General features: G+C 47.6%; 1 protein-coding gene and 1 non-coding gene across 2 annotated transcripts; both read right to left on the bottom strand.

Moving 5' to 3' along the window:
- Positions 1 to 11,126: 11,126 nt before the first annotated feature.
- TRNAS-UGA (transfer RNA serine (anticodon UGA)) lies at positions 11,127 to 11,203 on the bottom strand. The gene has a single exon. It is a non-coding gene; the product is annotated as a tRNA-Ser (tRNA).
- Positions 11,204 to 20,271: 9,068 nt separating this feature from the next.
- Positions 20,272 to 21,222, bottom strand: LOC137159949 (olfactory receptor 10A7-like). The gene has a single exon (XM_067558422.1). It carries the CDS (start codon positions 21,220 to 21,222, stop codon positions 20,272 to 20,274), a length of 951 nt encoding a protein of 316 aa, XP_067414523.1.
- Positions 21,223 to 26,822: the final 5,600 nt, after the last annotated feature.

Raw genomic sequence — 26,822 nt, 5'->3', positions numbered from 1 at the left:
ACCAGGTCAACCCCAGTAACCAGCTGAAAAAAGTTTAAGTTCCCCCGGCCACCAGGTCAACCCCGGTAACCAGCTGAAAAAAGTTTAAGTTCCCCCGGCCACCAGGTCAACCCCGGTAACCAGCTGAAAAAAGTTTAAGTTCCCCCGGCCACCAGGTCAACCCCGGTAACCAGCTGAAAAAAGTTTAAGTTCCCCCGGCCACCAGGTCAACCCCGGTAACCAGCTTGGAAAAAAAAAAAAAAACCAGCTGAAAAAAGTTTATGTCCCCCCGGCCACCAGGTCAACCCCGGTAACCAGCTTGGAAAAAAAAAAAAAAAATCTAAAGTTCCCCCGGCCACCAGGTCAACCCCGGTAACCAGCTGAAAAAAGTTTATGTTCCCCCGGCCACCAGGTCAACCCCGGTAACCAGCTGAAAAAAGTTTAAGGAAAAAAAAAAAAAAAGGTCAACCCCGGTAACCAGCTTCCCCCGGCCACCAGGTCAACCCCGGTAACCAGCTGAAAAAAGTTTAAGTCCCCCCGGCCACCAGGTCAACCCCGGTAACCAGCTGAAAAAAGTTTAAGTTCCCCCGGCCACCAGGTCAACCCCGGTAACCAGCTGAAAAAAGTTTAAGTTCCCCCGGCCACCAGGTCAACCCCGGTAACCAGCTGAAAAAAAGTTTAAGTTCCCCCGGCCACCAGGTCAACCCCGGTAACCAGCTGAAAAAAAAAAAGTTCCCCCGGCCACCAGGTCAACCCCGGTAACCAGCTGAAAAAAAAAAGTTTAAGTTCCCCCGGCCACCAGGTCAACCCCGGTAACCAGCTGAAAAAAAGTTTAAGTTCCCCCGGCCACCAGGTCAACCCCGGTAACCAGCTTGGAAAAAAAAAAAAATCTAAAGTTCCCCCGGCCACCAGGTCAACCCCGGTAACCAGCTGAAAAAAGTTTAAGTTCCCCCGGCCACCAGGTCAACCCCGGTAACCAGCTGAAAAAAAGTTTAAGTTCCCCCGGCCACCAGGTCAACCCCGGTAACCAGCTGAAAAAAAGTTTAAGTTCCCCCGGCCACCAGGTCAACCCCGGTAACCAGCTGAAAAAAAAAAGTTTAAGTTCCCCCGGCCACCAGGTCAACCCCGGTAACCAGCTGAAAAAAGTTTAAGTTCCCCCGGCCACCAGGTCAACCCCGGTAACCAGCTGAAAAAAGTTTAAGTTCCCCCGGCCACCAGGTCAACCCCGGTAACCAGCTGAAAAAAAGTTTAAGTTCCCCCGGCCACCAGGTCAACCCCGGTAACCAGCTGAAAAAAAGTTTAAGTTCCCCCGGCCACCAGGTCAACCCTCCATTCTAGTGAATGGGTTGACCTGATGGCCCGCGTTCTCACGGAAGTCCAGAAGGGGTCGCCAAAGACGTCTCTACCCGCCGAGGAGAACCAGAGGCTCGGACGCAATTCCGAGTTTGTCCCGCTGATGTGCGGTCTGCCGTTTCCACGGTCCCCATTCCAAAAGGTGCGCGGAGATTTGTGAGGACAGGTTTCTCAGGACTTGGTGAGAACCAGAGACGGCCTAGGGGACCAATCCGAGAATTGTACCCGACCTCTGATGAGGGGGGCAAGGTGAATTCTGGCAGGGTGAACCCACCCCTACGGGGCTCCCTGCTGGGTTTGCCTCCTTCCCCGGCTTCCGGTCTCCGGGGAAACCCAAGCGTTGGGACCCGCTTCCCTCGTCCTCACGATCGATGTGGCACTCGCGGTCGCGACGGGGAGGGCCCTCCGCGGGCCGGGGTTCCGGCGTTCAGGCGGATCTGGGACCCTCCTTCTTTCGCGGACCGTCTTCGGGGAACGAACCAACCCTCTCCCCAGGGTTTGGGGGGGACTGGGTGCGTGCCCACCTCCTTCCTGTGGGAGGGTCTGACCGATCTCCCTCGCTGCCGAGCGGGGCCGAGCTTGCTCCGTCAGCCCGACCAGGGGTCTTGAAAACCCGGAGTGCCGTGAGACGCAGCAGGGCAAAACACGGTCGCCAGAGCGAGCAGGGGCGCGCTGTGGTCCTTCCACTGTCGGTGGGACCCTCGTACCGCCCTCTCGCCGGAGCCCCGGTACCCCCTCGCTGGCCTCACCCTCCGGGGTACTGCTGGCATCTTCTCTAGCCTGTTGCCTGGAAGGCGTCGGCGGCCCCCCTGCGCCGCGTCGCCACGTTGTCTCCCAGAGGGCCACCGGGGCCCAAAGCAGAGGGAAAAGGAGGGCCGGAAAGGCCCGGCCCTACCTCGGGCCGTCCTTCCTTGGTGTTACCCGGAGCAGCGGGGGGCTCGGGGGGCCAGATGAGAGGGTCCCGCCCTCTATTCTGCCGTTCAACAGAATTAGATAAGTTCATGGAGGGGAGGTCCGTCAATTGCAATTAGCCAGGATAGTCAGGGATGCAACCCCATGCTTTGACTGCCACATGCTGGGATTGGACGACAGGGATAGATCACTTGTTTATTGCTTTGTTCACTCTGAAGCATTTGGCAATGGTCACTGTTGGAAGACAGGATACTGGGCTAGATGGACCACTGGTCTGACCCAGTCTGGCTGTTCTTATATAACTGTGCTTCTTGACAGTTATGCCAATCATGAACTAAATCAGCTGGGAGGAAGACTTAATCAAAAAAGTGTGAATGATAATTGGGAATTGTTTAGCAACACTTCCACTAGATGCCCCAAAAGCCACAATCCCACACTCAAGAAAAAAGGGTGTGCTGGTTTAAAAAAAGACATGGTGTGGGAGGAAGCGAAGACAGCTATTAAAAAACCCCATTATTTATAACAAATGAAACAAATGAGAAGCTAATATTAATATTAATCAGATGCTAGGTATTGTAGAAAATTGATAAGGGAAGCAAAGGGACACAAGGAGAAAACTGGCCAGCAGAATTAAGGAAAATAAGGAGTTTTAAAAACATATTGGGAACAAAAAGAATCCTAACAATGGTATTGGTCCATTACTAGATGGAAATGGTAGACTTATTATTAATAATAATGCAGAAAAGGCAGAAGCATTTCTGTTCTGTATTTGGGGAAAAAACATGATATCCTCATGTTATATGATTACACTTTTTCCATTCCACTAATATCTCAGGAGGATGTTAAACAGCAGCTACTAAAGTTAGACATTTTTAAATCAGTAAGTCCGGATAACTTGCATTCCAGAGATTTAAAAGAGCTGGTTGAGGAGCTCACTGGACTGTTCCTGATGACGTTCACTAAGCCTTGGAACACCAGGGAAGTTCCAGAAGACTGGAAGAAAGTTACTGTTGTGCCAATATTTAAAAGGGGTAAACGGGATGACCCAGGTATAGGTCATAGGCCTGTCAGCCTGACATCTATCCCAGGCAAGATAATCAAGTGGCCAATACAGGACTTGATTAATAAGGGGGTAATATAATTGGTGCCAATCAACACAGATTTTTGGAAAATAGATCCTGTCAAACTAACTTGATATCTTTTTTGATGAGATTACAAGTTTGACTGATAAAAGGAATAGTGCTGATGTAATATGTTTAGACTTTTGTAAGTCATTTGACTTGGTATCACACATTTGTTTCAAGAATAAGAAAGATTAACCTGCAATTAACCTGGAACAGATTAACTGGATTAAAAAATGGCTAACTGGTAGGTTTCAAAATGTAATTGTAAATGGGAAATCATCTATGATTACCAAGTGTGGTTCTAGTGGGGTCCCACAGGGATTGTTCTTGATCCTACTACGCTATGAAACATTTTTATCAGTCACCTGGAAGAAAACATAGAATCGTCACTGATAACATTTGCAAATGACACACAAATTGGAGGGAGTGATAAATAATGAAGTGGACAGATCACTGATACAGACTGATCTGGATCACTTGGTAAACAACCGATGTGCCTTTTAATATAATATAATATCTAATATGTAAATGTGCACATCTAGGAACAAATAACAAAGGCCCTACTTACAGGATCAGGCTCTATCTTGGGAAGCAGTGACTGGGAAAAAGCTTTGGGGGTTGGCCTGTATAATCAGGTGAACGTGAGCACCCAGGGCAACACTGTAGTCCAAAAGGCTAATGCTATCCTTGAATGAATAAACAGGAATCTCGAGTAGGAGTGCAGAGGTGATTTTACCTATGTATGTGGCCCTGGGGCGACTACATCTGGATTACTATATCTAGTTCTGATGTCCACAGTTCAAGAAGGATGTTGACAAGTTGGAGAGCTCTATTTAGCTTAACAAAGAGAAGGTTAAGGGGTGACTTGATAACAGTCTGTAAGTACCTACATGGGGAACAAATATTTAATAATGGGCTCTTCGGCCTAGCAAAAAAGGTCTAACATGATCCACTGTCTGAGAGCTGAAGCTAGACAAATTCAGACTGGAAATAAGGCGGTCAACAATGGAGCAATTTACCGAGGATCGTGGGGATCCTACATCATTGGGAATGTTTACATCAAGATTGGATGTTTTTGTAAAAGATCTGCTGTAGGAATTATCTGGGGGAAGTCATATGGCTTGTGTTATACAGGAATTCAGATTAGATAATTATAGTGGTCGCTTCTGGCCCTGGAATCTATGCATCTATTATTGTGGGGACAGAAACAGCCCCTTTGGGAGAGCAGAGAGTGGGAGCTAGTCAGTAGAGCATGGCACTAGGAGCTAGGACTTCTGGCTTTCCATCTTTGCTGAGGATGGGATGTGGGAATCTAGTCACTAAAGCATGTGATTTAGAACCAAAATTCCTGGGTTCTCTTCTGTGCTCTCATGTGTCATCCTTAACATCAGTCCTCTCTCCATGCCTCAGTTTCCCCTGTGGAATGGGGATAATGAGCCTCACACAGGGACTTGTGGGGCTTAGTTTATCGATGCTCTCTGTTACCAGATTTGCCCTTCACCTTGGGGTATGCTCATTTATTAGGGTTACCTTCCTGGAAGGGGTGTGTGATTCTATTAATGTACTGCTTGTGTTACTTGTGTGTTCATTTGGCTACAAGCCCACTCCCAATGGAGTTATCCTGCAGGACCTAAGGTTTTCAGGGCTGGGTTCCTCCAGCACCAGATTCAAATACCCTCGCCCCCCCCCCCCCACACACACATATTTCAGATTAATGGAGTGCGTCTGAACGGACCGGGCTATCCGCACTGTCAGCTGACCCCTTATGCATCCCTGAACTCAGCAGGCTGAGTGACACCACACTTTCAGTGACCACCCTTATATGCCCCTTTGCCATGCACCGGAATAGAGCAGGCTGGATCCAAACAGCACCTTTTGGCTACTCCCGTCTATCTGCCCCTGGACTCAGTCAGGCTGGGTCAAACAGCACTTGAGATGCACCCTTGGTTGCCCCTGGACTCCGTAGGCTAGGTAGAGCAGCACTTCTCAGCTGTCCCCTTCATATGCCCCTTTACACCACAATTGCTCTAGCAGTAACCCCCTTGATGAGCAAACCCCATAGGATTTTTGGGCACTCCAGAGATCTTTGGCTTAGGTAAGAGAAGCGTTGCTGCAGAGTAAGAGAGGGACCAAGGACACAAAGGAGTAAAATAAAGTTTGGAGAGACAGAGAGAGAGAGAAGGTGGCAACCAGCTTGATTGTAACAGTTATCTTATAGCTAGATATGTACTAATAGTAATACCAGATGTCGTGGAAAACAATCACACTGCTACATTTTAGAGTTGGATCGGGTGCAGCTTTAATTGTGATACACACACTCACATAACTATAGCTATGGGGAATACTATAGCCATAGGGAAAACCCAGGTGGCTATAGGGAAGTCAAGCAGCATGTCTGGATGCTGGGCAAATGTACTTCACCTGGCTACCAGCTACAAAAGACTTATATAGGGGTTGCTTAGGTTCATTTACATGTAGATCGTATAGTGAATTTGATTAACAGTTTATACTTAACAGAAAAGACAATCACAATGCACAGTGGGGCACACCAGATGCCCTCACAGGAACGCCCAATGAGTCACTTGAGTATACAATCAGGTTTTCAGGGACCCTGGCTAACACCCGAAGATGGGTGGTGACACAATACTTGTTCAAATGCTAATTTGTATGGAGTAAGTCTCTATGGGGCCAGTAAGACAAAGGGGGGCAGGTACTGGTACTTATCCAAACAGGGGAAGTCTGTTCAGACTTCAATAAGGCTTAAGGCTCATAACAGAGACTTGCCTCTCGGGTGTGGTTCAGAGACCTCTTGTGAGGTTTTAACATCTTTATCCTAGTTTCAGTTGAGGCATTCTGTTAATGGCTTAGCCTGGGCCTTCTGTTTCAATTTCAGGCTACAACTTCAGGCCAGGCCTTCTATGACCAGTTTCAGACCAAGCATTCTATTAATAAATGTAATGCTTATTTATTTGATTCCACACAGACAAGGAGAGAAAAACAATCAAATGCTTACAATACTACACAATGACAGTTGGGGGACTGGAGAAAGCTAGCCCAGGTTTGATTACAAAAGTAGAAAGTTATACCTGGACAGAGAGAGAGAGAGAAAGTGTGTTGGGGGAAGAAGGGCCGTGCAGTCTTACCCCTCCATGCAGCTCAGAGGTTCCCAAGAAAACAGCTGGTCAGCTTAGGGACTGGAGCGCTTTGAGTGTGGCAGAGCCCCCAACACGATCAGTCAGGAAGAGAAGACAGGTTCCAGTGGAACTGATGCAGAGTTTTGGATCCAAGCATCAGAACAGGGGTTTGAACTGTGATGTCTACAAAAAAAGCTCAACAGGTTTGTTTATAGATAAATAATGGCTGGACTAAAAGGAGCTGATCCTTCCTGAAAGGGCGCTTTTCCTTGAGAGAGAGCTCACAATGCAACCAGGATACAGTGTTCTGCATAGCAATACCTAGACTGGTCTGATAACTGCGGAGCTGGATGTTGTGGTACTCGGTGTGTTGGTCGATGCTGTCACTGGTATTTATCAGTGTAGGCTGCGTGCGTGTGTCCCTGTGTAGATGCTGTCCCAGCTCTGGCCAGGGAACTGAGACGGCTCTCATGATCGAATGAGTCGACACGACCACAGATTAGCTGAGTAACGAAGGCGCCCAAGCGAGGTTTATTGCGTGCGGCACAATGAGAAATGACTTACAGAGTATCTCTGGGTCAGTTTCATATTGGCGGCGTTACAATGGTCTCGGCCCAACGGCGGGACTTTCCGTTATCCCCTAGACCGGACACCGGTATTCCCTCTGACATCCTCTTTTATACACTGTTACATACACTTTCGGTCTGCCCCCTTTCACGTAGGTAGTTGCCACCCTCCTGGCGTAGTCTAATACCACCTTTTCCCGTTGATTGGCTGATTTGGACACCGCCACCCCATGTATCATTTCTACCCATCAAAGTGTCATTTCAGAGAGTTAGTATCTTGGTACCTCTTATACCCACTACATATTTTAGTAATATTTTGGCAATCTTACAACCTTGCAGAATCAGCACTTTCCTATACCAGTCTCAGTTAACTTGAGTGACCCCTTATACTTCTGTTCACTCGGCTTTTTCCATTTAGGCCTTAGCCTGTTTTACAGGCCTTAAGCTCTCACTTCTTACTACATATGTGTGCAGGTGTTAGTTCATTTACATCAAGAGCAGAGATCTCCCAACATGCAGTGCGTCCCTGCGTCAGCAATCCCAGAGTTCAGTGTGTTTCCATCTTCGATGTAGATGAGGCTTCTGTATGCCCCCTTTTTACATCTTGGATGTAGATGAGGCATGTGTGTTGTATCACCCTTGATGGGAGGGTTTTCCACAGCCTTTTCCTATTGAAATGCCTTTGCTTTCTGGGTCAGGCATGGGCTGTGGGGTGGTATTGGGGGTGAGGGGGGGTATTTCGGTGAGCCAGCCCTGGTTCCCCAAGAACACAGCGCTGCTAGGTAACAGGCACGTAATTGAGCGCATGACCCTGAAGGAGAGCTACACCTGGACTGAGGCTCATGTCCCTTATTTCAAACATGTGGCGAAGCCAGGCTGGAAGGTAACATGCTCTGCCAGGGATGCACCTGACCCCACCTAGGGGCCTAATACTAGTGGGATGCTTGGCTGAGGAATTGCTTTTCATTTGCATCGAAAGGAACAAACAGGATGGAAACCGTTTCAAACAAAGGGCCCTCTTCAATTCCTGCTGTTCTCTTTTCCATCCCAAACACCCCCGCATCCTCTCTCGACTCCTCTCAGACAGGGCAGAGGGCTGGCTGGACACTGGGCTGGAAGCTGGGACATCTGCAGTGAGGACACCAAAGGGATTAGTTATGCAGATATAACTGGGTATCGGTTGAGCATGAGGGGCCATGGTCTGCCAGGACTCCATGGGGCAGAGTTCCCCTGCCCGCGCTATAGCATCTGAGGGTCCCACCTATGCTTGGTAGCCAAAAACATTTCCTCACCTCCCAGAACTCCATTCGACACAATCTATCCCTTCATGATATGTTTGTCCGGGAGATGTCTGCCAATGGTACCATCTCCTGGACTATCAATTGCTATCTGACACTGGACCAGGCGTTCAAGGTGAGTCTTCTGGGAAGGAAAACAGGTAGCCTTCCCAATTCCTGACTGCCAAGACATCTGACTGCATCTGATTTCAAAAGGGGGGAGGGGCGGCGAAGCCTCCTTGGCACGTGGCTCCATTCTCTAGACGTTGGGCTATTCATTTGACAAACGGTGGGTTCTGCTCGAAGTGGGAGGTGCTCTGGATGGGCTGGAGCATCTCTGGGGCAACAGAGCTCTCCAGGTGCAGTGTAGCGATGTGAATGCTGAAAGAGGTAGAACAAGCTGTCAGCCCGATGCTTTCCAGAGGTCAGCTGCAAACTCACATGGGAGCTTGTGGAAAGACTCCCATTAACTTGAATGTACTGCATCATTGTGTTTCACCAGCCATGCAGGCAGAACTGCCCTGTGTTACCTACATGTAGCCAGTAAATATACAGTATTTTTAATGAGACTTTAACCATTAAGTCACATCAAAAGCAAACTTCAAAACTCTGAATGAAAAGCGTACGTTTTATATTGGCTTTTAAAAAAGTCCATTCATTATATTTTGATGTATTTGTATATTGGATTGAGTTACATCAAATCCCCCCTCATTCTTCTCTTCTGCAGACTAAACAAGCCCAGTTACCTCAGCCTCTCCTCATAAGTCTTGTGCTCCAGCCCCCTCATCATTTTTGTTGCCCTCTGCTGGACTCTCTCCAGCTTCTCCACATCTTTTTTGTAGTGGGGGGCCCAAAACTGGACATAATACTCCAAATGCGGCCTCACCAATGCCAAATAGAGGGGAATAATCACTTCTCGCGATCTGCTGGCAATGCTCCTACTAATGCAGCCCAATATGCTATTAGCCTTCTTGGGAACCAGGGCACACTGCTGATTCATATCCAGCTTCTTATCCACTGTTGTTACCTCCAGGTCCTTTTCTGCAGAACTCCTGCTTAGCCTGTCGTCCCCAGTCTGTAACTGTGCATGGGATTCTTCCGTCCTAAGTGCAGGACTCTGCACTTGTCCTTGTTGAACCTCATCAGATTTCATTTGGCGCAGTCCTCCAATTTGTCTAGGTCCCAGCTGGGTCTCAGTCCTTGGTTTACAGCTTCAGTTGTAGATGAGTTGATCCAGAGGTAGGTGAAGGCTGAAGACCAAAGACAATATGGATGTGGCGCAGCTGCTTTTTATGTCCCTTGGCCTTTGCCATGCTGCTTGTGGAAATGTACAGAAATAAGATGGAGTCACATGAGTAAGTCCTGGTGACACAGAAGAGACAGCCCCTAGGTTTCTTTTCCTCCCTTGGTTTATTGTACTTTTGACTTCCTTTAATGGACCACTAAATAGCTAGTGCTGCAGCCATCCTGTCTGGGGTGTTGCCCAGACACACAGCACAAGCTGACATACAGATACGTCAAAGAAACTCATAATTGCCAGTACAAATATGATACATGCACATAACCCATATCATCATACTCAGGCCATGTCCTGTACCTTTAGCACATTATAACCTTTGTGTCTCATACAAATAGTTGTAATTTTGAAATATTGATGTTAAATAATATCAGAAATGGTCCCCCTAATCCAGCCAGCGTCACACCCGGACCAACCTGCCCTGCCCCGGGCTTCTGGGTCCTGTCCCCCATGGCTGCTGCTTCCCTAGGGCTCTGCTGGCCCCGGAGCTGCCTCCCGACCCGGGCGGCTCTGAGGGGCTGCCAGCAGTGGAAGGGCTGTGGGGGGCTGAGGAGCGGCCGCAGGGCCCCACACGGCAGGCGGAAAAGCGGGTGGTGCTGCAGCTGCCTGCACCATGGCGCCAGCTAGCAGAGCAGCCACCCACCATCCTCGGCCATAGCCTTGGGCTTCGGGTCTCTGAGCAGGGGAGTTATGGAGGGGAGGAGGCAGGGCTGGAACTTCACTGAGGGGAAACATGGGGCTGGGCAATGGAGAGAGGCAGGGCCTCTATGGTAAGGTGGGATGCAACTGCCATCATTTTCTGCCTACCCCACCTGCAAGAGCCTGGTTCTGCCCTTCGTGGCCGTGGGGTGTCACTGCTGCTCCAGGACACAGGCACTCTGTGCATTACCTGCAGTGCGCACCCTGCCTCACTGCTGCTCCTGGAGAGACGCACTTTATGCGTTGCCCCGAGTGGCCACCTGGGGTCACTGCTGCTCCAGACCAGACAGGAGGGGACAAGAATCATGCTGAGTGACACAATGGTGGTGGTGGGGTGACCGGCCGAGTGACCCATTGGTGTTCTCCGTCTGTTTTCATCCATTGTGGCTGACGTAGAGCGGTTGGCAGAGGGAGCCAGGGAGGGCAGGATCTCATGCACCGGTCGAGCTCTTGGCAATGCTGGCTCCACTTTCTGCCTCCCGCATCATTGGCTGCAAGTCAGCCGTCATTGCGCTGTATTCCTCATCAGTATTTCCTCCAGGTTTCGTTAGAGGCTGTGAACATCCCAGTTGGGAACAGGGCTCTGGGGGATTAAGGCCAGAGGAAGGGACAATAGTCTCCTCTGCAGAGTGACTATTATGAGGGCTGGTGCATTATGGCAATCCTCCCCCCCGTGTCACTGCTGCTCCAGGACAGAGTGGAGTGTTGTCGGGATTGAGAGTGTTTTGGGGGTTTGTAGAGATATAGTGCCTTGGCAAGAAAGGGTAGTTAAACCACCAGCCACATGGTGAGCAGGACTTGAACCTGCGAGGGGGAACCCCATTGGATTTCAAATCCAACACCTTAACCACTCAGCTATCACAAACAGAAATCATCAACACCAGAGAAACTGGTCAATAAGCACAATGCCCAGACTCAAAATCATCTGAAAAACAGAATTCAAACCTGGCTCCCAAAGCACTAGGTGAATTGGAAATTCTGCAAATTGTATTTGTCAATAAATAAGTGGAGGATCCAGTATAGCACAGGCCACTAGCTGAAAAGAGGTGGGAGATCACCCTGCTCGTATGGTCGTCCTGCCCCCCAGGACACCAGTCTTGGGACAGATTTTGAAATTCTTGAATTTGACTTCCCCAATCCAGCATTTCCTTTACTATTTTGGTTCTTCCTGCCCCTGCCATGATCATGTTCTGTTGTTACTGAGATATCCAAAAAATTAAATGCTGCATAACAAAGCCAAGAAACACGAGCTGTCTGTGTTTGCTTAATATCCCTTGCACTGCTCCAATTCCTTTTACACAACTGTACCCAGATTCCCATTTTGTACTTTCGGAGACAGTCAAGTTTTAATGGAAATCCCTTATTGCTTTTTTATAATTTTGACGAATTGGTAAGTAGTCAAATGATTCCAGTCAGATTGTCCCTTTGCCCACTGCCCGCTTCAGTTATTTACAATTAATTGTTTACAGACAATTCCTTCAGGAAAGGGCCCGTTTCCCTTCAGAATAGCTGTAAAGGCTCCTGGGCACAAAAACATGATAGCAGCCACTACCTCACCCCTTTGTGTCATTTGTTTAACTATCAGGGTTCCATGCAATGTGACTGGACCAAATTATACATAGATTTACCTTTCCCCACTTTTATTTTAAACTCAATACACAAAAATGTTAGTACCAAGACAAACAACACAGAACATAAAGCACAAAACACAATCTTTGTTCCAATATTAGACCCATGGTTTTGCTCTTCAGCGGTTTTGCTGGTGCAAGCTTTTCCTGAAGTTCTGAAAGACAAAAATAATTCTTTTCTACTGCCTTTGGGGTGGGGCGGGGGGGGGGGGGGGGGGGGGAGATTATTGCTTAAAATAGCCCTTCCTTTTCATATTTTTTTTGCTGATTTGAGGCAAAACAGAGGAATTTCCTCCATTTTTCTTGTGTTTTTGTTCTATGAGCAGGCCAAGTTTATAATCTTTTCTACCTTACCTTCTTGGAGCGTTGAACTCTGAGCCTTTTTTCTTTCAACTAGTTTGTTTGCTGCCCACATATGTCCATATTTTGCAGCTCCTTTGTGCTACTTTGTCACAAAAAAAAAAAAAATCCAGACTCTCTCCCAATTCTCCTGTTTCTGGCTGCCTCTCCCACAGCTACAGCTTTGGTCTTCAAAAGATGTTGATACAGCATGGAAGCACCCAAAGGGTTAAATGATAATAAAACCAATTATTCTGAAAACTACAGGGCAGGATTTTACAAGCCAAGAGTGTTGGTTTAGGTCCTTAAAACCTTACAGATTGACACAATATATTTGCACACACAAATTCTCCCTTGCACTGCTCTAATTATTTTCAGACAGCTGTACAAAAATTACATTCCCTTTTACATATTTGGAGGCAGTTAAATTTAAACTGAACCCTCCCTTTTCCCTTCCGTGATTCCAACCAAATCATCCACATTCAAGTGATCTCAGTCAGGATTCACAGACCATGCCCTTGGGAAAAGGGCCCATCCTTCCTTCAGGATGGCTGCAAGGAAACCAAGAATTCTTCTCCCACAACACCTTCAACAACCTTCAACTGTTTAATTCCCCTCAGCTTTTGTAATACTAATTTCTACAAAAGCTACATTTATCTCTTCTCTTTTTCTTAAAATCACTTACTTTTGCACACAAGTTACCATATCTTAGCTCCATTTTATTATTCTTTGCTGCCAGAGCTTTCACTGGCAACATGGTTTTGTCATTTGAAACCCTCCATTCTCTTATTCAGAGTGCTATCTTTATCAGCCCCTGTTTTTAATTAGCTGATTCTTTTGCATTTTATTTATTTCTTAAAATGGTGCATTTTGCTTGTAAAACCGGAGCCACCAAATACAGTCTATGAAACACACCTGCCTTGGTCCGTGCATTATCAAAAAAACAAATAAAAACTTTTTAACTTCAAAGTGTATCGAAAGTTCCCTCCATTAACATTTTAGAAAAACAAAAGTGCAAAAGCTTTTGGTTCGCTGACAGAAGCAGAAGTCCAGAGTCAAGGAGCAGGCAATAATATGGGTTTATCGGGGTAATCAGGAAAGAATCCCAATTCTGCACGCCAGTAATTTGTCTTCTTCCCACTTTACTTCCTGTTTGACCTCAGTTTTTAAAGTGTAAGTTTACCACTCATTTTCTTAAAAATATTACAAGATAATTCTTTAACCAGTCTGTAGGAAGGCGCAGTGGCCTTCCTCTGAGCGTGGGCCTGCGGAAGGGCTGCAGGCACCCAATCAGACTCTAGACTCGCCGGCAGCCCAGTCTGCCCGGCAACCAGACAGCTGAGCCCCGATAGGTCCTGCCGGGCGGCCAACCCGGCAGCAGAGGGGCGGAGCCTTAGGGAGGGCGACAGCTATAAAAAGCAGGCCCTGCAGCTCAGAAGGGAGAAGGCTGCCGCGGAGACAGACGCGCTGCGTCGCCGGCTGCAGCAAGGGGCTGAACCACGCCAGACCACTGCCTCAGGTAACCCTCTCCCGGCCTTGCGGCCTCGGCGACCCGCCTCTAAGGCCTGGGTTGGGCCTCCGGGCCCCCTGGACTGGCCGAGGCCTATAGGTCCAAAGCGCTGGACCCAGCCTCAGGCCCGCTGCGGCTGGGACGAGCCCCCTGAACCGGAGAGCTGGGAGTTCCACCCAGAAGTCGGTCAGGACCTGGAGGAGCTGCCAGACGCCCAACCCCTGGAGGCAGGATCCGACCTGGAGGAGTTGCCAGAGGCTGAACCGTACCCCCAGCCCTGCGATCTGGAGGAGCTGCCCCTCACTGAGGAGCTTCCCAACCTACCCCCCGTCGACGCAGAAGGACTGACTGGCCTACCCCGTGCAGTGTACCCCGACGACCCAGAGGAACCGACGGACATAGGTCCTGGGGAACCCGGGGAGGAAGGAGCCCAGGGACAGCCAGAGGCGTGGCTGTACTAGGGGTAACGCCCATTCGGCGTGTTGCGGCGGGAGCCCCGCCGACTGAGTGGCAACACCTGTGCCACTGCTTGGGCCCTGGGCTGGGACACAGTGGAGTTGGGTGGGCCTGCGTCCCCCTCCCCTCCCCCCTGATCCTTGCCAACCCCCAAAAGGGAAATCGCCTCTACCGCCTGCTGAAATCGAGCTCAATGCTCCTAGCTCGCCCGCCCTGCCTGAGGGGCCGGGGTGAAAGACTCTTTGCTCGCCCGCCCTGCCTGAGGGGCCGGGGCGAAAGACTCTTTGTTTGCCCGCCCTGCCTAAGGGGCCGGGGCGAAAGACTGCAAAAACTAACATTCCCCTGTTGAAGTAGGAAGGCGCAGTGGCCTTCCGCCGAGCCTGGGCCCGCGGAAGGGCCGCCAGGATTGGACCGGGCAGGAGCCCGTCTTACACTTTCTTAATGGCCAAATAATGACATAGATTAATTTATCTCTATCGCTCTCTGTCCCTCTCCCTCTCTTCACCATGACAAGATCTGTCTCTCTATTCCACCTTCACCATGACAAGTTCTGAGACTCTGTAGATGGCCACTGAAAATTCTTCACATTTTTCTCCATCAAGTAAAGTTTTATCCTTTCACGAATCATGTTTTATGCTATTTCACCAGTTCTAATCTGTAGGGATTGGCTGCCTGACAAAATATATGATCAGAACTGTCCACGATCTAACTTTGTCTGCTCGTAGCATGCCTGCTTTCAAAGTGCCTCTTGGGGGACAGCCACACAATTCTTCTTGTATTAATATTTTGGGGGTGGGGTATAGGGAAGAACAGTCATTAGCTCTTCCATGCAGAGCCAGCACTAGGCACAAGAAAACTAACCAATTGCCTAGGGCCCCAAGCTGCTCATGGGGGTCCTCATTCACTTATTAAAAGAACTTGCCAGTTTTAGTATTGTGTGTGTGGGGGGGGAGTATGGGGGGCAAAATATTCCTGCTTTGGGGCCCCAACAGACTAGCATTCGTTTTGGTTCTGAGGCAGATGGAATGTGATGGGGATGTTCAGGAAAGGAAACCAACTGGGAGAAGGGGAAAGGTGGCACGTAATTGGAAGCCTCTCTTCTGGATAAGAACCTTGTGAGGACATTCAGTCAAAATGATGTCTGACATAGAGCGCATCCGTGACCTACTCCCTTATTTAGGGCTTAATCCTTTAGCTGCTTGGAAGTCTCAGTTCCTACTGATATCAGTTAGACTCTGAGGGCCAAACTGCAGTTAATATGTGTTACCAGATTTGCCCATCACCTTGGGATATGCTCATTTATTAGGGTTACCTTCCTGGAAGAGGGTGGGATTCTACTATTGTATTGCTTGTGTTACTTGTGTGTTCATATGACTACAAGCCCCCTCCCAATGGAGCTATCCTGCAGGACTTAAGGTTTTCAGGGCTGGGTTCCTCCAGCACCAGATTCAAATAAATCCCCCACAGGTACACACACACATTCCAGATTAACTGAGTGCGTCTGAGCAGACTGGGTTATCAGCACTCTCAGCTGATCCCTTATATGTCCCTGAACTCAGCAGGCTGGGTGACACCACACTTTCAGTGGCCACCCTTATATGCCCCTTTGCAACACACCAGAATAGAGCGCACTTCTTGAGCAGGCTGGGTCCAAACAGCACTTTTTGGCTACTCCCCTTATTTTCCCTGGGACTTAATCAGGCTGGTCAAACAGCACTTTCAGCCACACCCTTATTTGCCCCTGGACTCCGTAGGCTAGGCAGAGCAGCACTTCCCAGCTGTCCCCTTCATATGGCCCTTTACACCACAATTGTTCTAGCAGGAACCCCTTTGATGAGCAAAGCCCATAGAATTTTTGGGCACTCCAGAGATCTTTGGCTTAGGTAAGAGAAGCGTTGCTGCAGAGCAAGATAGGGACCTGGAACACAAAGGAGTACATGCAGTTTGGAGAGAGAAAGTGACAACCAGCGTGATTACAAGAGTTATTGTATTGCCAGGTGTATAAAACTTACGATACTAATAGTAATAAGGAGAGAAAAACAATCACACACTTACAATACTACACAATTACAGTTGGGGTATTGGAGAAAGCTAGCCCAGGTTTGATTATAAAGTAGAAAGTTATACCTGGACTAAGAGAGAGAGAGAGAGAGTGTTGGGGGAAGGGGAAATGGGGGGGTCTCACCACTCCGTGCAGCTCAGAGTTTCCTAGGAAACAGGCTGGTCAGCTTAGGGTCTGGTGCGCTGGAGACAGGCAGAGTCTCCAGCACAATCAGTCAGAGAGAGGGGAAGTTCCAGTGGGACTGATGCAGAATTTGGATCCAAACATCAGAACAGGGGTTTGAACTTTGGTAGAGGGTTTTTGAAGACACCAGGTTTGTTTATGGATAAACAATGTCTGGACAAAAGGAGCTGATCCTTCCTGGCTATGGGCAGTTTTCCTTGAGAGAGAGCTCACAATGCAGCCAGGCATATTCAGTGTTTTACATATCAATAACTAGAATGGTCTGATAACTGAAAAGCTGGATGTGTACAGGTGTGAGTTCATTTACATCAAGAGCAGAGATTTCTCAAGATGCAGTGCATCCCTGCTTTGGCAATCCCAGAGTTCAGTACGTGTTCCATCTTTGATGTAGATGAGGCTTCTGTTCTCCATGTGATGTGCTAATTGAGATGCCTCCTTTTTACATCTTTGATGTAGATGAGGCATGGGGAGTTGTATCACCCTTGATGGGAGGGTTTTAGTTCTGTCCACTGCCTTTTCATATTGAGATGCCTTTGGTTTCTGGTTCAAGCAGGGGCTGTGGGGGGATATTCAGGTGAGCCAGAGAGAATTGGGGTTTGTGCCCTGGTTCCCCAAGAACACAGAGCTGCCAGGTAACAAGTGACCATGGAAGCATGGAGGTTAGAGACCTGAGATTATAAAATCAACATTTCTTGCCACCTCCCAGGAAAGATCCAGCCTTTTGGGAAGAATACAAATATCCACATATTTCTGAATGCAAAACTGTCTAGAAGATTGTTTTTCCCAATCCTCTCGTAGCAAGATTGGATCCCTAAGCATGTAATAAGGTCTCATTCCAATTTATCACCAGTGTGAATAATTTTGTGTCACCAAAGCTTTGTTGTCCATGAGGCTCAAATGTTGAATATTTGGGGCTCACATAAGTGTATTTTGGAAAAAGACTTTTTTGGTTTTGTTTGTTACTTGGTCTGTGGCAAAAATATTGAGGACAGGGAAGTAATCACATTGCTGAACGCTTTGAAGGATAACTGTCTAATCTGAGCACTGGCTCTAACAAAGGGACAGACCTCAATCTTATCACACTGTGGTTTGATTCTGAATTATTTAAGGAATATTTGTAACTGAAATTGCAGGTTTAATAATTATTACTGTCTATTTGCTGCTCTCTGTGATCAGCTGCCATCTAGAGATCATGAGGAAAGAGACATATAACATTGGCCACATTAAGCTTTGCTACCCCAATGCCCAGTATACAGTATAGCCACCCCTCCCCATTCCTGATGGTCCGTTGCTCCGAGTGACCGTTTGTCCAGGAATATTGTTTCCTGTGCAGCTGGCCCTGTGCAAAAACAAACAGCACACAGCAGAGACAAATCAAACCCCAAAACACTATTTTGGGCTGTATTAGCAGGATTGTTGTGAGCAAGTCACAGTAAGCAATTATTTCTCTCTATACCACACAGAAAGGCCTCAGTTGTGGGTCATGTGTCCAGTTCTGGGCACATATTTGAGGAAAGAAGTGGATAAATTGGGGAAAGTCCAGAGGAGAGCAACACATACGATTAAACCTCTAGGCAGCATGAGCTATGCGGGGAAGTTGAACAATTAGAGGTTATTTAGTCTGCAGAGGAGAAGATTGGCAGGGCAGGGGACATGGGAAGAGGTTTCAAGCACATAAAAGGTTGTTACAAGGAGGAGGGTGAAAAGCTGTTCTCCTTCACCTCTGAGGACAGGACAAGCAGCAATGGGTTTAGGTTGCAGGAAGGGCAGTTTAAGTTGGACATTAGGGAAAACTTCCTGAGTGTCAGGGAAGTGAAGCACTGGAATAAATTGCCTAGGGAGACTGTGCAATCTCCATCACTGGCGGTTGCTAAGAACAGGTTAGAGCAACGCCCATCAGGGATGGTCTAGTCAATAGTTAGTCCTGCCCTGAGTGCTAAGGTCTCTGCCAGTCCTCCCTACAATGGCTAGTGCGGACACAGATTGCCGATATGTCGTTTGTTCCCCTTCCTGTGTAGGAATGAACTATACTACCAAAAGCACCTTTACCTCAGTAGAACTGCATCCACTCGGAGGACTCACAATAGCCTCTCACCTCAATTTCCCTCCTTTGTTCCCCCTATAGTGGAGGAATTCTCCCCATCTCAGGGATTTTCCTCTCTCACTCTCCCAAGTTTCACTTCAGCCTCCTGAGTTTGCCTCTCACCCTGGCCACATCTGCCCTTGATTGGAAATTGCCTGATTTCCCCTTAGCGGGGGTTTCTTCTCTAATCGGAGGTGGGAGGGCCGCAGGCTCTCTGGCCAAAGGGCGTGTGGCCCTGCCACAGGAAAGTGTAGGCCAGTACAGTTAAAGGGGATGCAATGTCTCTGGGAAGACCAGCTTTGACACGTGTATTCCTCATAGGAGACATGAATTGAGCAGATAATGGGAGGTTTAACAATGAAGATGACAAAGAGAAGATGTAGTTTAGTTCTTTTATTGCACTAGGCTTTTGGTAACAGATACAGAGTTATTGGTGTCTCCTAGAAAATGGTAAAACCTGAGAAGGAGCTGGTGGAAAACATCCCCTGGGGGGCGGAGGGTGAGAATTCTCAGGATACTGGTTTGACTATAAATGTACAGGCTGGGTTTTCCCATAAGAGATGATGTTAAGCACCTAAATCCCATGGCCAGTGAATGGGAGTTGGGCATGTAACACACTTAGGTGCCATTGTCAGTTACAAGTGGACACGGCGTAGGACACTTTGTTCCGAACTAGGACTCTGGAGGGTTAGTTTCTAGGCTATTCTCTGCCCTTCGCCCACTGAGAACTCCAGGCAGGTAACTGCACCTCTTTCTGCCTTAGTTTCCCCAGATGTAATACGACCATAAAAATGTGGGCCTAGGACTGGAGTCACAAAGCTACTGCTTTAGGCACCTGAATCCCAGAATACATCCCTCCTTGTATTCACAAACACTCTGCTGTAGGTGCCTAAGTGTTTACAGCAAAAGATCCACAGGCCCCTGTGTTTCTGCCTTTATCCATGCTCTCTGTAGCCTCCCATCAGACAGCCGAGGGCCCAGGTCAATGCTGGGACCTGGGGAATGGAGGCATTCCCCTGCATGACTCGTCCGCAGGGCCCGAGCTGGCAGGCAGGGTGCCCAGATCCTTCTGAAAAATCTTACTGGGCACCCAAGCATCTTGAGAAACTGGCCCTATGTCATTGTTCAGAATGGGCCAGTAGTAGGCCTGCACTGGGCCCTGCAGCACAGGTTAGACGGTTTCCTTCTGATTCCTGTCCCTTTGGAAAGAAGCCGGGGATGAAATACACTACAAGAAAGAAAAATTAATTACACAATTTCCTAACACTGGAGTCCCAGGCTGACATTGCAACAATATATTTATATAATGTAGGCATCATAGATTTATGTGTGTGTGTTTCTAAATCGCTCACCCTAAAAGGAACGGATGTTCAGCTTCCCAGCTGAGTCTGTTTTTCCTGCACTGTCTCACTCAGCACAATCCCCCATCATTGGCTGAACTCTGAGCAGCCACTAGTTCAAATCTCCCACCAGCCCAGTCACACCCATCCGTGGTATCTGATAAAGGCTCTAACAAGAATGGGTCACAGGTTCCAAGAGTCTGTCCATCTCCACTTCCTCCCCTGGCTGTGACTCTAAGAGCTTGACACAGCCCAGTGACGCTTCGGTGCAGGCCCAAAAACCAGTTTCTGGCATATCTATTTTATTTTAACTTAAGGCACCTGGTTGGCTACCATTGTCCTAACATGAATTTCCTGCAAGCTTTCCTCAGGGCCCCCTTCACCTCTTTGTTTCTCAGGGTGTAGATAAAGGGATTAACCAGGGGAGTCAGGACCGTGTAGACGACAGAGAGAACTTTCTTGATGTCTCTCCGAGTGTTGTCTGTGGGGAACATGTAGGCAATTAGCAGAGTTCCATAATAAATGGACACCACGATGAGGTGGGAGGAGCAGGTGGAAAAGGCCTTTTGCCTCCCAGTGGTGGAAGGGATTCTCAGGATGGTGGCGATGATGGAGATGTAGGACATCACGGTCAGTAGGAATGGGACCATTGATAAAATGAAACAGAGTGTGAAGGCCAATATTTCCATCAGTTGAGGATCATTGCAAGAGAGTTTTATAAGGGGGATAAAATCGCAAAGGAAATGGTCAATACCATTGGGGCCGCAGAAAGTTAACTGTGATATCGACAACGCAGATATGCTACTAGCTAGGAAGCCACCTACCCAAGAGCCACCTGCGAGCTGGAGGCAAGATGTGACACTCACACGGGCTGCATAGTGAAGTGGTTTGACTATGGCTAAATACCAATCGTAAGACATCACCGATAGGAGCAGGCATTCTGTAGCCAGCAGAGAACTAAAGAAATAATATTGTGTTATGCACCCACTGACTGAAATGGTTCTGTCCCCAGTCAGGAGACTGGCCAGCAGCCTGGGCAGGATGGTGGAGGTGTAGCAAGTCTCCAAGCAGGACAAGTTCCCCAGGAAGAAGTACATGGGGGTGCGAAGATGCTGATCAGTCACAACTAGCACCATGATGAGGACATTCCCAGCCATGGTTGCAATGTAGATCACTAGAAACAGCAGGAAGAGAAGGATTTGCTGTTTAGGAAGGGTCCCGAATCCCAGGAGAATGAATTCTGTAATGGACGTTTGATTTCCCTGTTCTGCGGCCGCCATGGGGGGTGTCTATTGGAAAGAAATTCATTCTGTGACATAATAAACTACATTCATTCTATAACATGTCAGCATTGTTTTCATTGTCTCTGTCTGCTGGCTACCAGGATAATAGCTGTGTAAGGAAATCTGTCCCAGAGACAAAGAGATGGCATTTCCCCTCCCCTGGTCTCCAAAACTATCTAGGCAGGCTACAGCTTCCACAAAACGTTAGTCTCTCTGCAAACATGAGTAGTAACTTGACAGAGGCATCAATGCGTTCAAATACGACATGATGGAGCTCGGGTAAAAGAGTACAACAACACAGAGATGGGTTCAAATCGTCATACCTTTCATGTTCTGGTGCATCAAAGTAGACCCATGTCCTTCACAGATCAGAGTTCCACTGGCGAAATGGGTCAGGATTTTATATTTTAGAGGAAGGTGTAACAAAGAAAGAACCAATCAACTAAGGCTCAGATATGCAATGGTTGGGCAGCCAACTCCAAGTGAATTGTAGTGGACATCGGCCATATAACACTTTTAAAGCCATTTGAAAATTTTTATCAGCCAAACACCTGTGCTTCCTTTGGAAATGTTGCCTTGTCCTGCAGTGCTACACTTGACATATGGACACGCCCTTAATTAAAAATGAATAAAAAGAAAAACAGCAGCTGGAAAGCACCATTTTGCCTAGAAATGTCTCCGTACAAAGTTCAAATTCTATACAGAATTTTTTCTTGCAATAGAGAATTTTGCTATTTCATATTATGAGAGTGGGGTGGGACCCAAATTTCCATTTGATCGGTAATTCATTATCTGAAATGTTGGTTATCATTCCAATTTCGATGTTTAAAATATATTTATCTATTTTAATTTTAATTCTAGGTTATTTTTATTTTATATTACATTGAATTTGATAGTTACATTTTCTATTTTGTTTTATGCTATTTCATAAAATCATAAATAATAACTTTTTTCCTAAAGAAAATGTTGTCAAAATTGATATGTTCCATGGGACATTTTGATCTCGAGCAACAAAACATTTCTCCCTGAAAAATCTGTCAAATTTTTATCAGCCCTATATTTTCTTCTTTTTCTTTGATTAAAAGATATTAATACTCTGTTTCTGGGTGTCTTATTTGCTATCACTCATCCTTACTAGCCACAATATCAGGACCTGATCTTGTACAGAGTTATGCACAGAGATCATTTTACACTCCGTGAATAATTCTGTTCAGGCTGAGCCTTCTCTCAGAAGAAAAGTTAAAAGCCTAAGATAAAATTTCCACTGACTTCTGGGATGGGACCCTCTGCTTTCACAGGCATTTGGACAGCTAATGCCTGGAGCCTTTTTGAAACTTAGAGCTCGGCTCAGCAGGATTTGATTTCAATCAATAGACGTTGGTAAACGTAGATATCAGCTGAAACACCAAAACCACCAACAAAAATGGTCAGTAGCTGTGGGCATTAGTGCCGCCTCCCCCCCACTGCCTTTCACCTGCAGGGATGGTCTCACTGACTTCGCTACCGTGCAGGCAGTAAAAATCAAAATAATTTATAATTGAAAACCCGTCAAAATAAATATTAGCTGTCAAATTGCAGCCCCAATTCAGCAAAGCCTCCTCATAGCCAATGTCTCCTCCCTTCACACTCAGCAACGCAGCAAATATCAGCTCTGCTTCACTCACATCATCTCCCTGACCCTCTCAAAGCTCCCTGTGTGACTTTCAGGCCAGATTTCTAAGGGCTGGTAGGTAATTACAAAGGCGCAAGGATGCCTTAGTAGGGTCAGAGACTAACACTCATCGATTTCAAATCCCAGCAGGTGTGTCAGTGTCTTTAGGAGCTGAAATATCTCCATCCATCTGTCCCTCTGTGTGCCAATGCCCCATCTGTAAAGCAGGGAGAACAGCCTCACACCGGGGTGCTCGGAGGATAGACCCATGCAAGACGGAGAGGTGCCCAAATAACATGGTGATGGAGCCAGATAAGGAGCTAGGATAGTAGTGACCTGGCAGCTGTTGTCTTTTTCCATATTCAGTCATTTTGCTTTGGGTTGGGAGTTTGAGAGAGATAATTGCCCCATTGCCCTTGAATTGCCATGGGATAAGTTTCCTGACACACTGACACTGCAAAAAATCCTCAAGCTGCAGGAGAAGAGAGGAAAAGGCTGATGTACCTCTAAGGTGGGACTGCCAGCAGCTGGAGTCTCTGTTGTCACCTCCTCACTCAGCCGTTCAGGGCTCAGGATCCAGGCTACTCCATCCATCCTCTCTCCCCACCGGAGTCACGTACAGCCACGTTCCCAATAAATAAAATGAGAAAAGAGAAAAGCTGCCTTGTGTGGTAACGTCACGCATCCCTCATGCCCTCAGTCAAATGGGGAATGTTTTTTCTGGGTTTTTTATATCCTTCTGTGGTAAGGTGCAGTCTCCTGAGACACGTCTGCTGTGTGGAACGTAACAGGCAAGGGAAAGCTGGGATTTACTCAACAGTTTTGTAAATAAACCAGAGTCAAACTTCTAATCTGAAAGGGAAAGGCCTGGAGAGGGAAGAAGCTTCTAGTCCTGAAACAAATCTCTCTCTTTATTGGACGTACGTCACAGTGTCTGTCAAGAAATAATGCACAAATGCTAGATATTATAGCTGAGATTTTTCAGAGATACCTAAGTGATTTAGACACTGAATTCCCATCCAAATCCCATAGAAGGTTTTGAAAAACCACAGTCTAAAAATCTTACATTTTCTTCAACCAGAAATACTCCTGCCTCCACGGCAAGCACACGTGTCCCAGTACCCCTTCAATAAGCTCACTCATCACTCCAGGTAACATTTTTAAAAAGGCAAATGATTTAGGAGCCTAAGTCCCATTTTCAAAAGGGACCTTGTCACTGAAGCTTAGCAGCCTGAGTCTCACCGAAAGGGATTTAGGCTCCTCTGTCACTTTCAAAGTTTAAGGTTTTTTTGGTTTTTTTTAATAATGTTACCCTTAGCTCAGTGACCCCTGCTCAGTCATTTCTGAAACGAGTTAGGGCAGGCTGCTGGGAAAGGCCCAGGCCATGGAAGCACGGAGGTTAGAGACCTGAGATTATAAAAACAACATTTCTTGCCACATCCCAGGAAAGATCCAGCCTTTTGGGAAGAATACAAATATCCACATATTTCTGAATGCAAAACTATCTAGACAATTGTTTATCCCAGTCCTATCCTGGCATGACTGGCTCCGATAGCATGTAATAAGATCTCATTCCAATTTATCACTAGTGTGAATAATTTTGTGTCAACAAACTTTGCTGTTCATGAGGGCCAAACGTTGAATATTTGGGGCTCACATAAGTGTATTTTGGAAAAAGACTTTTTGGGTTTTGTTTGTTACTTGGTCTCTGGCGAAAATATTGCAGACAGGGATGTAATCGCATTGCTGAATGCTTTGAAGGATAACTGTCTAATCTGAGCACTGGCTGTAATAAAGGGACAGACCTCAATCTTATCACATTGCAGTTTACATTTTTAACTCCAGGATTATTGACTCTTAATCGCTTAAGGAACTTGTGTAACTGAAATCACAGTTTTCATTATTAATTCGGTGTATTTGTCACTCCCTGTGATCAGATGCCGTCTAGCGATCACGAGGAAGGATACATGAAACATGGGCCACATTAAGCTTTGCTACTCCAGTGTCCATGTACTCTGTAGCCACCCCTTCCCCATTACTGACTCTGTGTTGCCCCGAGTGCCCCTTCGCCCTGGATACGTTCTTGCCTGTGCAGCTGGCACCATGCAGAAACAAATAGGATGTGGTTGGAAAAAACCAAACCTCAAAACATCACTGTGGAGTGAATTAGCAGGAGTGTTGTGAGCAAGACATGGGAAGCAATTCTTTCACTCCACACCCCGCTGAAAGGCCTCAGCTGGGGTAATTTGTCCAGTTCCGGACACCACATTTGAGGAAAGAAGTGGACGGATTGGGGAAAGTCCAGAGGAGAGCAACACATACAATGAAAGGTCTAGAAAACATGAGCGATGCGGGGAGATTGAACAATTAGGGGTTATTTAGTCTGGAGAAAAGAAGATTGAGGGGGGACTTGGTAAGAGGGTTCAAGCACATAAAAGGTTGTTACAAGAAAGAGGGTGAAATGCTCTTCTCCTTCTCTTCTGAGGACAGGAAAAGTAGCAATGGGTCTAAGCTGCAGCAAGGGAGGTTTGGGCTGGTCATTAGGGAAAACTTCCTGAGTGACAGGGCAGTGAAGCACTGGAATAAATTGCCTAGGGAGACTGGGGAATCTCCATGATTATGGTGGTTAAGAACAGGTTAGACAAACCCCTGTGTGGGATGGTCTAGTTATCACTTAGTCCTGCCTTGAGTGCAGGTCATGGACTAGCTGACTTGCTGAGGTCTCTGCCAGGCCTCCCTGCATGCTCTAGGATGGATACAGATGACCAATATATCGCTTGTTCTGCTTCTCCCGTGGGAACGAACTAGCCTGCCAGAAGTACCTTTACCTCAGTGGAGTTGATTGCACTCAAAGAACACAGGGCAGCCCCTCACCTCAGTTTCCCTCCTATGTTCCCTGTGTAAGGAAGGATTCCACCATCACAGCATTTTCCCTGGAGGAGCTTCTCTCACTCCCCCAAGTTTCACTTCAGCCTACCACGTTTTCCTCTCACCCTGGCTACATCTGCCCTTGACTGGAAAGTACCTGATTCCCCACAGCTCTGGTTTTTCTCTAATCAGGGCTGGTGTCTCCCAAGGCTGTCCAGCCACAGGCAGAAATAGGCCGGTACAGTTAAAGGGTGAAACACTTCTGTGCAGACAAGCCATGACATGTATTCCTCACATGAGATATGAATTGACCACTAATGGGAGGTCTGACAACAAAGACGACAGAAAGAAGTCTTAGTTTAGTTCTTTTATTGTGCTAGGCTTTTAGTAACACACACAGAGTTATGCGGGTCTCTTACAAAATGGTAAAACATGAGAAGGAACTGGCGGAAAACATCCCCTGGGAGTGGCGAGAATCCTCAGGATACTGGTTTGGCAATAAATGTACAGGCTGGGTTTTCCTGTAAGAAGGGATGTTAGGCACCTAAATCCCACAGCCAGTGAATGGGAGTTGGGCAAGTAACACCCTTAAGTGCCTGTAGGAAGGTGCTGTGGCCTCCCCCGGAGTCTGGACCCAAGGGAGGGCCCCAGCAGCCTGGCTGGACCAAACCAGGTCCAGCAGACAAGTCTGCCCGGCAACAGAGGACCAGGCGGTGATGGGGCTGGCAGGCCAGTCTGCCTGGCAACCAAAAGGCTGGGCCGTGACAGGACCACCCGGTCGGCCCAATCAGCGACAGGGGGACGGAGCCCCTATAGTAAGGGGTAGTATAAGAGACCAGCCCCAGAGCTCAGTCTGGGAGAGATCACCACCGGAGGCACACGTGCTGCCCTGCCAGCTGAGGCCTAGGCCACAGCAGAGACTCCAACCGTCCCCGGACAAACCCGGCCCTGGAGACTGGGTAGGTCCTTCACCTAGCTGGACCAGGCAACCCAGCCAGAAAGACTGGACCGAGGTACCAGAACCTCGGGACTGGACCGGGTCACCTGAACCCCAGGACTGGACCGAGCCTCCTGAGCA

Source organism: Emydura macquarii, unplaced genomic scaffold, assembly GCF_026122565.2.
Source record: "Emydura macquarii macquarii isolate MOO-44397 ecotype Brisbane River unplaced genomic scaffold, CSIRO-AGI_Emac_v2 contig_2023, whole genome shotgun sequence".
Taxonomy (NCBI): domain Eukaryota; kingdom Metazoa; phylum Chordata; order Testudines; family Chelidae; genus Emydura; species Emydura macquarii.
Note: the sequence above shows the minus strand (reverse complement) of the source record. Positions and strands in the feature narration are given on the sequence as shown.

Excerpts from the sequence above, each read along its gene's own strand:
- LOC137159949 (XM_067558422.1), bottom strand. The coding sequence starts at position 21,222 with ATGGCGGCCGCAGAACAGGGAAATCAAACGTCCATTACAGAATTCATT.